At 45.7% G+C, this 13758-nt stretch overlaps 1 protein-coding gene and 1 long non-coding RNA gene across 3 annotated transcripts in view; one reads left to right on the top strand and one right to left on the bottom strand.

Annotated features, from left to right (window-relative positions):
• The window catches only part of LOC108540458 (uncharacterized), a 43089-nt gene that overhangs the window by 20782 nt on the left and 8549 nt on the right, over window positions 1–13758 (bottom strand). The window lies entirely within an intron of this gene.
• The window catches only part of OAS3 (2'-5'-oligoadenylate synthetase 3), a 28692-nt gene continuing 24792 nt past the window's right edge, over window positions 9859–13758 (top strand). Inside the window, exons 1-2 of the mRNA XM_017889531.1 lie at window positions 9859–10342; window positions 13222–13504. Of these exons, the coding sequence (XP_017745020.1) occupies window positions 10166–10342; window positions 13222–13504 (460 nt within the window). The 5' untranslated portion in view covers window positions 9859–10165. The remainder of the gene's footprint in view (window positions 10343–13221; window positions 13505–13758) is intronic.

Raw genomic sequence — 13758 nt, 5'->3', positions numbered from 1 at the left:
AGTAGATTCTTTTCTATTTTCCCTAAGTGTTGGCTGGTCTGAGAAATAAAGGGCAAGAGAACAAAAGGGAGAAATTTTAAAGCTGGGTGTCCAGGGGAGACATCACATGTCAGCAGGTTCCGTGATGCCCCCTGAGCCATAAAACCAGCAAGTTTTTATTAGCAATTTTCAAAGGGTAGAGAGTGTACAAATAGGTGTGGCTCACAGAGATCACATGCTTCAAGGGCAACAAAAAGATCATAGAGCAGAAGGTCAGGGTGAGATCACAAGGTCAGGGTGAAACTAGAATTACTAATGAAGTTTCATGTCCCGCTGTGCATGCATTGTCATTGATAAACATCTTAACAGGGTTCAAGAGCAGAGAACTTGTCTGACTAGAATTCACCAGGCTGGAATTTCCTAATCTTAGCAAGCCTGGGGGCGCTGCAGGAGGCCAGGACGTAGTTCATCCCTTATCTGCAATGGCATAAGGCAGACACTCCCAGAGCACCCATTTTAGAGACCCCACACTGGGAATGCATTCTTTTCCCAGGGCTGTTAATTATTAATATTCCTTATTGGGGAAAGATTTCAGTGATACTTCTCTTACCCATTTTCAGTAATAAGAGAAATAAGGCTCTGCCCTACCTGGTTCCCAGGCAGTCAGACTTAATGGTTATCTCCCTTGTTCCCTGAACATCGCAGTTATCCTGTTCTTTTTCCAAGGTGCCCAGATTTCATATTGTTCAAACACACATGCTTTACGAACAATTTGTGCAGTTAACACAATCATCACAGGGTTCTGAGGTGACATAAATCCTCAGCTTATGAAGATGATGGGATTAAGAGATTAAAGTAAAGACAGACAGGAAATTATAAGAGTATTGATTGAGGAAATTATACATGTCCATGAAATCTTCACAATTTATATTCTTCTGTCACGGCTTTAGCAGGTCCCTCCGTTCGGGGTCCCTGACTTCCCACAACATCACTGTATACCTGAAATTAGCATCGATTCTAATTCTCTGGTCACACGTCATTCAGAGCATAGGATCTTCGGTAAATTTAAGAAGTGCCTCTCTCCCTACTTTTAGCCATGTGACTCCCAGAATCCTGTGAAAGTAAAGATCTTGTGTTTGGCCATAGGAGACTTCTATTCACCATCTTTGCTCTCTCCCACAAATGGTGAGGTCTCCACAGTCTCCCACATGACAGCTTTGTACTAAAATCAACCTTACTCTGTAGAACATGCATGATTATGGCAGGACTACTACGATCTTGGTATATCACATGGGACAAAGTTTGATGTATTAGTTAGGATAACATTAGCTGCTGTAACAAGCAGTCCCCCAAGCTGCAGCATGGCTCAGATGCAGTATAGGTGTCTTTTTCACTTATATCAAGCAAGAATTATCAGATTTTCTGATTTTTTTTCCGCTGTGTAGGGAGAAGTTGTCAGAGGTCACATCACAGTTCACAGCAACCATCTATGTTTGGGAGCAAGGATGCTGGAAACAGAATCCAGCATAGTTGTAGCTTGTCCAAAATTACAGACACCTTTGCATTTACTGAACTGAATCCTATGACTTGAAGACCAAAGACTGTATCATGCCTAAAGGGACAGCCTCAGAACTGTGGATGCCTGTCCCTCCTGGTTTGGGTTTGTGCTGACCATAGGCAAATCCACTGAACTCAGGATCACTGTATAAATATGTAGGCTCAATATGTAGGCTCACATATTGAGCCTAGTGCCAAAATAAATCTGAACAAAATCAGGGTTCATTTTAATAGCAACAGGCTGCTAATGCAGGCATCAACTCCATCAAACTGTGTTCCTTCAAATGTTATGTTCCCCTGAGAGTATCCCACACCCTGACATCACACATTCACTCAGTGAAACCCACATTCATTCGGGGAGCTCTTTCTCTTTCTCTTTTCTCTAACACACACACTCTCCTTGGTTAGCTGGCTGCTGATCGACATTTCTGGATATACTGGTTTTCAGGAAAATAGGATGGTTGGCTTCCAACCCCAGATTTTTCACTGATGGGTTCCATATTTACACCATCTTGGCCAAAGTCTCTGGGTCACCATTTCCATACATACCCACACACTATAAAGAGATGCTTTTTCGGAGCCTTCTGTTCATGCAGTCTGGAATTGTATTTACTTTTGTTTTGGGGCATCCTGGGTAGCTCATTCCACTAATAGGCATAACCATAACCATTGCAGTCTCCACTTATTGACATTTACAACTTTCCAGACACATGCTAGGGAACTTACATTCATTATTTCATTTAATTCTCACATCACAACCTTGTGAGGTGGAGGAGCATGATGGAAGGAGGAAGGAGCTAAAAGCAAGGAATCTGGAGTCCAACTGCCTGGGTTCAAATCCTGGCTCTACCAATTACCAACTCTGTGACATGGGGCTAATTTCCCAACCTCTCTATACTGTTTCCGTATCTCTAAAAGGAACCTGACAATAGCATCTACCTCATAGGATTTGTACGAGGATTAAATGAGTTAATATTGGCCGGCACGGTGGCTCAAGCCTATAACCCCAGCACTTTGGGAGGCCGAGACGGGTGGATCACGAGGTCAGGAGATCGAGACCATCCTGGCTAACACGGTGAAACCCCGTCTCTACTAAAAAATACAAAAAACTAGCCGGGCGAGGTGGCGGGTGCCTGTAGTCCCAGCTACTCGGGAGGCTGAGGCAGGAGAATGGCGTAAACCCAGGAGGCGGAGCTTGCAGTGAGCTGAGATCCGGCCACTACACCCAGCCTGGGCGACAGAGCGAGACTCCGTCTCAAAAAAAAAAAGAGTTAATATTTATAAAGTGTTTGGAATGATACCTGACATCTGGTAATTGTTTGATAAATAAAATCCATTTTAATGATGAGGAAACAGACTCAGAAGAGGGCACTCATTTGCTCATGTGGTACAGATAGGTGTCAGGCTCAAACTCAAGACCATCTGACTCCAAAACATCTAAAACTGTTGCCCTGCATTCTCTTCATTTGACAGATAATAAAACTGAGGCTCAGAGAAGCTAAGTGACTCACCTGGGACTGCACAGCAAAACAACACAAGCAAGACCTAGGGTCTCCTGACTGCCAGAGCGGAGATGCTTCTATAGGCTTTTCTCACTGATGCTCTCTGGGCAGACAGGCTGCTTAATATGAGAGTGAGCACACACTCCTTTTTTCATTTTCAGGTAAACCTGACACCGGTTGGCAGAAGGCACTACACCAATAATTAGTGAACATGTGGTGAATTTGCAGCAGACAAGAGGAGCCTCATTATCCCATATTTTCCAGGTTGCTTAGGGAGGCAGGAATCACAGCAAGGAAAATCTTCAATAATAAACAGACGTCTCATAAAATTAATTGCAACCCAACCTCTCTCTCTACTTAAAATTAGCATCTATTTCCAGCTCTGCTTTCAATGCCCCCATATGCATACATGTGAACTCCCTCCCTCTCTTCCTCCCTCTCTCCTTCTCTCTTTCTCTCTCCCTCATTAAAAAATAAGATTTAAGAAAAAAATACTAGGTAGATTTACACAAATAGTGGGATCTCAGTCTTGAGTTAGCTATGTATGACTGAAAAGGATGCTGTGGTTTAATCTTAATAATCATCATAAAAACAATGATATGGCCAGTCACAGTGGCTCATGCCTATAATCCCAGCACTTTGGGAGGCCGAGGTCGGCAGATCACTTGAGGCCAGGAGTTCGAGACCAGCCTGGCCAACATGGTGAAACCACGTATCTACTAAGAATACGAAATTTAGCCGGGCATCATGGCCAGCCCCTGTAATCCCAGCTAATCAGGAGACTGAGGCAGGAGAATCGCTTGAACCTGGGGAGTGGGGGTTGCAGTGAGCTAAGTTTGTGCCACTGCACTCCAACCTGGGCAACAGAGCGAGACTCCATCTCAAACAAACAAACAAAAAACACAATAACATAAAAGTAATAAAAACAAAACAACTGCTATTTACTCAGTGCTTATCTGATGCCAGCCACTTTGCTAAACCTATGAATGCGTTATTTCCCCGTTGCTACAGATGAGAGAATTGAGGTTCAGACAGGTTGAAGTCATTGTGCCCAAAGTCATACAACTGGTGAGTGGCAGAGCTGGTATGCAAACCCTAAACTGCCAGCCTTCAAAGCCTATGCTCTTAATCTCTACCCTGCTGTCATAGTGCTTCCTTGTCCATTTAATTAAGCTCCATAGGCACACATTCCCTGCCCTGCTTTGCTGTACAGTCCCAGGCAAGTCACTTAGCTTCTCTGAGCCTCAGTTTCATAATCTGTTAAATGGAGGTAACGCAGATAATTCCTAGTTGTGATGAAGAATCAACATAGAAATCTGCCATTTCCAGCCTATTATGCAATTCCTCAAGCACTGTGACTCCAAGTGACATCAGCTCCTGGAAGAACACACTGTCTTACTGTCGTTCCCTCCTTTGTCAATGGATCCCCCCTTGAACCTCACTCTATCCCTGCTGTCAACCCCCATGTACCGCCAGCTGATTAAATAAAATATTTTTTGAATATCATAAGTGTCATGAGTAAGGTTTCTTAGTGTTGATGTAGAAGAACAAAACAGAATTGTGAAATGAGAATCACTGCAGCTATCATTAAGTCCCACCTACCTGCCCAGCAGTTGCTAGATTGGCCAAGTTTTCCCCGTGAAGGGCAATATAGTAAATATTTTAGGCGTTATGGGCCATCCAACCTCAGTTGGACTCTTCATCTCTGCTGTTGCTATAATGCAAGCAACCATAGACAATATATAAACAAATGGGTGTAGTGGCATTTCAATTAAACTTTATTTATGGACACTGAATTTCCTAATTTTCATGTCACAGAATATTCTTATTTTTAATATTCTTCTATTGATTTTTTTTTTCTTAACCATTTAAACATGTTAAAAAGTACAACAGTCAGGTGCAGTGGCTCACACCTATAATCCCAACACTTTGGGAGGCCGAGGCAGGCAGATCACTTGAGGTCAGGAGTTCGAGATCAGCCTGGCCAAGATGGTGAAACCCCGTCTCTACGAAAAATAGAAAAATTAACCAAGTGTGGTGGGTGCCTGTAATCCCAGCTACATCAGGAGGCTGGGAGGCAGGAGAATCGTAAACCAAGTGAGGTGGATGTTGCAGTGAGCCAAGATCAATGCCACTGCACTCCATCCTGGGCTGGCTACAGAGCGGAGACTCTGTCAAAAAAAAAAAAAAAAAAAGTACAAAAAACAAGCAGAGGGCTGGAGCCAGGATGGCCCCATGCGGTGTCGTCATTAGTTTGCCAGTTTTTCTGCCAAACATTTATTATAAAAATTTCAACAAAAAAAATGCAAACAGCCACATTGAAAGATTTTGCAGTGCAACCCTATATACTCCACCACATGATTTTACAATGAAAGTTTTACAGACATGCTTGATTGCATATCTACAATCTTTCATCTTCTATCCATCCATGAATCCAACTTATTTTTTTGAAGCTCAAGAAGATTCCTTTTTCTGCCGGGCGCAGTGGCTCACTCCTGTGAATCCAACACTTCGGAAGCCAAGGTGGGTGGATCACCAAGGTCAGGAGTTCGAGACCACCCTGGCCACGTGGTAAACGCCTCGTTTATACTAAAATAACCCAGCATGTGGCAACCTGTAATCCCAGCTACTCAGGCAGGCTGAGGCAGGAGAACGCTCAACCCAGGAGCGAGGTTGCGAGTGGACCAAGAGGTGCAACTGCGTCGCACTGAAGCCTGGGTGACAGAGCAAGGACTCTGTTTGAAGAAAGAAAGAAAGAGAGAAAGAAATAAAGAAAGAAAGAAGAAGAGAGAGAGAGAGAGAGAAGAGAGAGAAGAGAGAGGGAGGGAGGGAGGCGAGGGAGGGAGGGAGAGGAAGAAAGAAAGAAGGAAAGAATATTCTTTTCAAAAAGAAACCAGCAGCAATGTCTTCCTGGGACAGTACAAGGTGGTGAGTGAGTTGGCTAAGCAGACAGGCAAAAAGAGAGAGTCGCCTGTAATCCCAGCACTGTGGGAGGCCGAGGCAGGCGGATCACGAGGTCAGGAGATCGCGACCATCCTGGCTAACACGGTGACATCCCATCTCTACTAAAAATACAAAAAATTAGCCAAGCATGGTGGCGGGCGCCTGTAGTCCCAGCTACTTGGGAGGTTGAGGCAGGAGAATGGCGTGAACCTGGGAGGCGGAGCTTGCAGTGAGCCAAGATCACGCCACTGCACTCCAGCCTGGGCAAAAGAGCGAGACTCCATCTCAGAAAAATAATAATAATAATAATAATAATAGAGAGAGTATCTGTAGGTGGATACTGGCACCTTTTATATATAGGCAATAGGCAATAGTTTTCCAAGGAGAACAGTAGATGATTTGCTACTGTATCAACCAAGAATGTTTGACAGTAGTAAGTAACAGAATGTGTAACAGACATTCTGAGACATTTTGTTACACCCACAACTGTGAGTGACCTGTCCAGATATGCCTTCTAATTCCAAGCAAACCAAGAAAAACCCTCTGCTTAAGATTTTATCTAACCATGAATCCAACATTTTTTCACTTATTTGCTTATTAATTTTTTGTCCATCTTCTCTTGTTAGAATATAAATTCCATGAGAGCAGAGGCCTTTTCACTTACTCACCACATGTTCTGTGCTAGACAAGTGCCTACCATAAAGGAAACACTCAATATTTATTTATTTATTTATTTATTTATTTTTGAGCCAGAGTTTCACTCTTGTCGTCCAGAGTAGAGTGCAATGATGTGATCTCGGCTCACTGCAACCTCCGCCTCCTGGGTTCTCCTGCCTCAGGCTCCTGAGTAGCTGGGATTACAGGTGCCTGCCACCAGGCCCAGCTAATTTTTGTATTTTTAGTAGAGACAGGGTTTCACCATGTTGGCCAGGGCAGTCTCAAACTCCTGACCTCAGGTGATGCACCTGTCTTGGCCTCCCAAAGTGCTGGGATTACAGGCATGAGCCACCGCGGCCAGCCTCAATAAATATTTATAATAAGAAGGAATAGATCTGTTTTCCACATCTCATAAATTGTCTTTTATACTTTTCTTTTCTATGTCTTGCTTTCCTGTAATCTTGGGTAATTTCCTCCATTCCATCTTCCAGTTTACCAATTTCATCTTCAGGTATACTTATTCAGCGTATCTATGGAGAAGATTTGGTTTTTCTGTTCATCTTTGGTTTTATTTTGCATTATTTTTTCACTTCCAATGTGATGGTGGTGGCAGTTGATTTTCATAACTTCTTATTTCATGGATATGATGAATAATTATGAATACAATGAATAATTATAATGGATATAATATCTAATCCCTCTGAGCATGTTAATTCTATATTTCTAAGACCATCTTAGTGCAATTTGTACTTCTAAAACAGAAAGCCACTAGGTAATTAGCAAATAACAGAAATTTATTTATCACAGTTCCAGAGGCTGAGAAGTGCAAGATAAAGGCTTCAGCAGGTTAAGGCCTGGTCTCTATGCTTCCAGGATGACACCTTGAAAAATGCTGTGTCTTTTGGAGGGGAGGAACGCTCTGTCCTCACATGGCAGAAAAGCAGAAGAGAATGAACCCATTCCTGCAAGCTCTTTTCATAGTGGCCATAATCCATTCATGTGGGCAGAGCCCTCATGACACAAACACCTCCTGTTAGACCCCGCTTCCCAAGTGCTGCACTGGGGAGTAAGTTTCCAACACATGAATTTTGGGGGACAAATTCAGACCATAGAAGACTCCTTCTCCTTTATTGATTATTTTAACGTCCTTACATGTGAGTTTTTATATTCATAGCATTCAATCTCCCAAAATAATCTGGCACCTTTGGATGTGTGCTTTTTGCTCACTGGGGATGTTCTGCTTGTCTCCCTGTGAAGTGGGTACCTTCTTACTGCATCTGGAGGCAGAGGTGAGAAAACAGGAAGTGCCAGGAACGAGTCTTCTGCATACAGGGCTTCCTGTTCTTTCCGGATGTGGCCAGGTATGCTGGGCACTTCCCTGCCTCTCTGCCCCACCCTCACTGCTCCCTCCTTAAACAGGCACCTCTGCCGCCTGTTACTCAACACAGAAAGGTTGGGATGGGAGAGCGCATGTCTTTAGAGGCTGTCATTACTATGCCAGCACAACTGACAACCATGACAGTTAACCTAGGGTCTCTCCTCCTTCAATCCACTGCCTAGAGCCTGCAGCCCCTCAGATCCTTTCCACTCTGCATAGGCACCCCCTCCTTTATGTGTTTTGGCTGCAATTTCCTCCTTCATCCAATCCCATATCTCTGCCAGGGATCTCAGTTTCCGGTTTATCTAGGGCACCTCTGGTTAGGACCCAGCGACATTATTAAAGTTTTTCCATCTCTTTCCTGCCACCTCTAGAGGCCTGGGATGAACGTTGAAGGCTTGTGTATATGTTCAGTCCACCATCCTGACCCAACATTGACCCTTCTGTGTTCCATCTTCTAAAAATGCCTCAAGTGTCCTGTTCCCTTGACTCCACTTTTTCTCAGTTTCCAACCCTGTTGATTTCCATTATGCTTTTAATATATCTTTGCTGCTATTTTAATAGAATTTTGAGCTTGTGTTCAATCCACTCTCTTGAATAGAAAGTTTCTAAAGTGGCCTGTGACTCAGGAAGAAGACTGTGATTAATGGACAAGCATGAAAATCTTGCAGAATCCCTTGACTTAAATCCCCGCCACAACACCTGGCCTACAAAATAGTCTCCTGCCCATACTTGAATATTCCAAGTGATGCAGCATTCACTACTCAAAATACTGCATACTACGTATGTTGTGATGTACATACTACAGACCCAGCATCTCTCCCTCTGGTTGACCATGACCTCTGACATTCACACTCTAATCCTATCTATTTCCTTTCAGTTAACATGAAGATGTCAGGAAGCACTTGTTAAGACTATTACCTGAAAAGTACTCAGAGACAGAGTAAATGCTGGGTCCCGGGGCGGACAGGAGAGAGGATCTGTGAGTTTTTTAGTAAGATGGGGAGGAGGAGATAGGCTATGGCTTGTACCAGGCCTGGAAGAGAGCTCAGGCATGCAGTCTCTGGGAACCTGGGTGGAGAAGCAGCAAGAAATAAGCAGAAAAAGGAGAAGACAGGCCATGAAGATAGAAGCGCAATGGTCCTGGATTAAAATCTCCACTCTGCAGCTTATAGCTTACAGTCCGCTTAGCTTTGTGCCCGTTCCGAGAGGATTTCCCTATTGCAGCTTTACAATGTTTTAATATGTAGTGTTGTTGTGCAAGGTACCATTCTAAACTGACTGACTTTCCTTCCTCCCTTCTCCTCCAAAATAATTTTTAATTCTTGCAGACAGACTTTAGATCGTGTGTTTGAAGTTTTAAAATGGAATTTTATTGGAACTGCATTACACATATAAATTATTTAGGAAGAGTTGGCTTCTGAAGAAGGCAGCTCCGTGGGCTTGCGCTGGGTTTGAATCCAGCCAGATAACTTTCCAGCCGTGTTACCTTGGGCAGTTACCTAGTTCCTCTGTACCTTGACTTCCTCATCTGTCAAATGGGTGATGATAATAGCACCTACACCATGGTCGTTGGGAGGAGTCAGTGAGAGTCTCCATGTGTGCTTTATTATCATTAGTGGTGGTAGTGGTGTTTAGAACACATTCCTCAGCCAGACGGCAACATAGGAGTTCTCCGTTTATTAAATCCTGATTTTTTTTTTTTTTTCATGTAAAACCTGCACATTTCTGAAATGCTCAGAGTGTGTTACTCAATATGTACCCATACGTTCTGTGGACCTGCTTCTGTCAAGATACTTTGTTAGGTTGTGATTAGTTCGTTGCAGCTGGTGGTTGCAGGGACAGCTGGAAGCAAGGAGACGAAGGAGAGGAAGTCGTAGGTGGAAAGGGAACCAGGAAGTGGGTGCCAGATCCAAGAGCTGCTAGAAAGAAATGAAACTGAAAGCAGGGAATTTCCCAAGTTTGGGGAGGAGTAGAGAAACCTAAGGAAGACAGAACCTGCAGTGCCGGTCCCCATTTCACGCCACTCTCGAGACCGAGGACCTAGGTCCTGGCGAGCTGGGCGTGGTGCGGAGAGCCGAGCAGGGAAACCAGAAATCTAAAGGCCGCGCCAGAACCCTGCTTCCCCTTGCAGCTGCGCCAGGTGGCCATGGACTTGTACCGCACCCCGACCAGCGCGCTGGACAGGTTCGTGGCCACAAAGCTGCAGCCGCGGAAGGAGTTCACAGAGAAGGCGCGGCGCGCCCTGGGAGCTCTGGCCGCTGCCTTGAGGGAGCGCCGGGGGCGTCCCGGAGCTGCTGCCCCGCGAGTGCTGAAAATCGTCAAGGTGAGGTGCCGCCTGGGGGTCTTTATGTGTCCAAAGGGGACAGTCTTGGGAGGACGCTTAAGCCTCACATAGCCTTACGGTGGGGGTGGCTTTTATCCACTTGTGCACCTCTCATTCATTTCTTTAACAAACACTTCCAATGTGCCAGCCCTGTACTAAGTCCCCTGAACATACAAGCCAGGTAGGTACTCTTAAGTCTGCTTGACAGATGGAGAAACTGAGGCACAGAGCGGCACAGTGACATGTCCAATCCTGTAAGAGGCCCAGCCGGGATTCAAATCCAAGTAGCCTGATTCCTGCATCTCTGCTCTCAGAGGCTGCCTCTCATCCATTTTCATTGACTCACTCACTCACTCATTGACCCAGTCATTCAGACAGGCTGGGGGCCTCACACTATGCCAGACCCTAAGGATACAGAAGTAATAATGCTCCATAACAGCCAGAATAGCCCAATTTACCGAGACATTACCAAATAACAATGAAAATTCTCTCATTAAATGAGTATTACCTCGTTTCATCCCCACATTCAGTGAGGTAGGTATTATTGTACCTGTTTTATGGATAGGGAAACTGAGGCTAAACGCCAAACTACTGCTCTGAGTCACTTTTTTTTTCTTCTTTGAGACAGGGTCTCGCTGTGTCACCCAGGCTGGAGTGCAGTAGCACGATCTTGGCTCACTGCAACCTCCGCCTCCCGGGCTCAAGTTATTCTCATACCTCAGCCTCCCAAGTAGCTGGCACTACAGGCACACACTACCACTCCTGGCTAATTATTCGCATTTTTTTTTATAGAGATAGAGTTTTGCCGTGTTGCCCAGGCTGGTCTGGAACTCTTGGGCTCAAGTGATCAACTTGCCTTGGCCTCTCAAAGTGTTGGGATTACAGGTGTGAGCCACCGTGCCCAGGTAATTTTTGCATGTTTTGTAGAGATGGGATTTCACTGTGTTGCCCAGGCTCCAGGTCACTTTTTGTCACTTAAATACAGCCACACTGCCACTGTGATCCCAGGACACTCGCAGATTCAGGGAGGAGACAAGTCATGAGCTACCTTATCCTCAGGGTAAATTCGGGGGTACCAGGGGTGGATGGACCGAGGGAACTTGGGTGTGCTAAAGCAGATTTGGAGGTTGTCAGGAGAGGGAGTGAAAACGCAGAGTAGAAATGGCCTCAGAGCACCTAGTGGTTTCCTGGGGCTGACTCTCAGCTTGGGAGGTGGGGAAGGAGGACAGACTTGTTGCCTAGGAGGTGTGAAGTCCCGTTTCTACCTGGGAGACAGACAGGAGGGATTTCTGTGCAGCAAGAGAAAGCCCTGGCATCCTTAGCTTCCCTGGAAAGGAGTACGGCAGGCGGGGGGGGCGGGGGTCTTGAGCACAATTTCCGTGTGCTTTCATTTCCTCCTTAATAAAGTGAGCACTGTGCTTTTGCTTCCTCTTTTGTAAATTGGTACCTTACTTCCGGGGCTGTGAGGAAGGTTCAGTGAGATGAAAGTGTGTGAAACGTGCAGGAAGTGCCCAGCCTGTAATATTCCCTCTTCTCACTTTGTCAGCAGCCCCCACATTGTGGGAGCTGGAAGTAAAAGGACTGGCATAATCATCGGGATAAGTAGGGGGTCCCAGTTTGGGGCAAGACTTGCTCCTGGAGGGCTCCATCCTGGTTCTTGCTGTTTACTGGCTGTGTAACTCATTTCACCGTCTGAGCCTCACTCCCCATATCTGCAACCACATGTAACTACATCACAGTTGTTTTGTGTTGGAAGTGAGAGTAGAGACGTCAGATCCCAGACACACAACAGTGGCTCTGACAATGTTTAGGAGTTTCTTTTCCAAATTCGCAGGTTGGAAGCTTTGCTGAAAGAAACACTGGTCACACAGGTCTCAGAAATTGAGTCATATCACAGTTCTGTACCCATTCTGAGCAAAGATTGCGAACGTGTGTTCTGCAAAGCAGAATTTGTTTTACCTGCGGTCTTGAGTTTTTAAAAAGTTAGTTGCCAACATTTAAAAATCATGGCTATAGGCCTGGCACGGTGGCTTACTTGGCCTGTAATCCTAGCACTTTGGGAGGTCAAGGAGGGCAGATCGCTTCAGGTCAGAAATTCGAGACCAGCCTGGCCAACATGGTGAAACCCCATCTCTACTAAAAATACAAAAATTAGCTGGGCGTGGTGGTGCACACCTGTAGTCCCGGCTACTCGAGAGGCTGAGGTGGGAGAATCGCTTGAAATCGTGAGATGGAGGTTGCAGTGAGCTGAGATGGTGCCACTGCACTCCAGCCTGGGCAACAGAGCAAGACTTTGTCTCAAAAATAAAAATAAAATAAAAATTATGGATTTAGCCCAGCACGGTGGTGCATGCCTGTAGTCTCAGATACTTGGGAGGCTGAGGCAGGAAGATCACTTGAGCCCAGGAGTTCCAAGCTGCAGTGAGCTACAATCGTGTCTGTGAATAACCACTGCACTCCAGCCTGGGCAACATAGCAAGACCCTGTCTCTTTAAAAAAAAAAAAATGTAAAAACTAGCCAGGCATGGTGGCATGTGCCTGTAGTCTCAACTACTTGAGAGGCTGAAGCAGGAGGATCACTCGAGCCCAGGAGTTCAGGGCCGCAGTGAGCACAATTATGTCACTGCATTCCAGCCTGGGTGACAGAACAAGACTCTGTTTCCATGGACAAAAAAATCATGGATTTACATATTAAAATTGCTTCTCTTGAAATCTCAAGCCTGGCTACCCTGGACTCACATTCCCGTGTGGCTTCAACATCTAGAACCATGTGGCCACAGTCTCTCCCCAGCACCCTCACTTCACTTAAGTCGCCTGCCAGGTTGCAAGGCCACTAGAATTGGACAGTATGAAATTCTGAGTTATTTTTCTTTGCCCAGGGAGGCTCCTCTGGCCGGGGCACAGCTCTCAAGGGTGGCTGTGATTCTGAACTTGTCATCTTCCTCGACTGCTTCAAGAGCTACGTGGACCAGAGGGCCCGCCGTGCAGAGATCCTTAGTGAGATGCGGGCATTGCTGGAATCCTGGTGGCAGAACCCAGTCCCTGGTCTGAGCCTCAACTTTCCTGAGCAGAGCGTGCCTGGGGCCCTGCAGTTCCGCCTCACATCCATAGATCTTGAGGACTGGATGGATGTTAGCCTGGTGCCTGCCTTCGATGTCCTGGGTGAGGGGTTCCTGGACTGTTCCAGGATTGGGGGCAAGATCACTGGGAACAACACAGGACTTCCAATTCTAGCCCAGCCACCGACTTGCTATGTGACCTGGGCCAGCCTCTACCCCTCTCTCAGCCTCAGTTTGGGGACTAAACATATTGGACTTGTGCCAGACAAAGGCAGAGAAAGCCCAGTTCCTCCTGGATCTGTGGTCCTGCTGTCAAGGAGCTTGGCCCTCCCACAGGCATCTGGTAGTTTCCCTCAG

The sequence above is a fragment of the Rhinopithecus bieti genome, unplaced genomic scaffold (genome assembly GCF_001698545.2).
Source record: "Rhinopithecus bieti isolate Rb0 unplaced genomic scaffold, ASM169854v2 scaffold_19610, whole genome shotgun sequence".
Taxonomy (NCBI): domain Eukaryota; kingdom Metazoa; phylum Chordata; class Mammalia; order Primates; family Cercopithecidae; genus Rhinopithecus; species Rhinopithecus bieti.
This window is presented reverse-complemented; position numbering and strand designations above follow the sequence as displayed.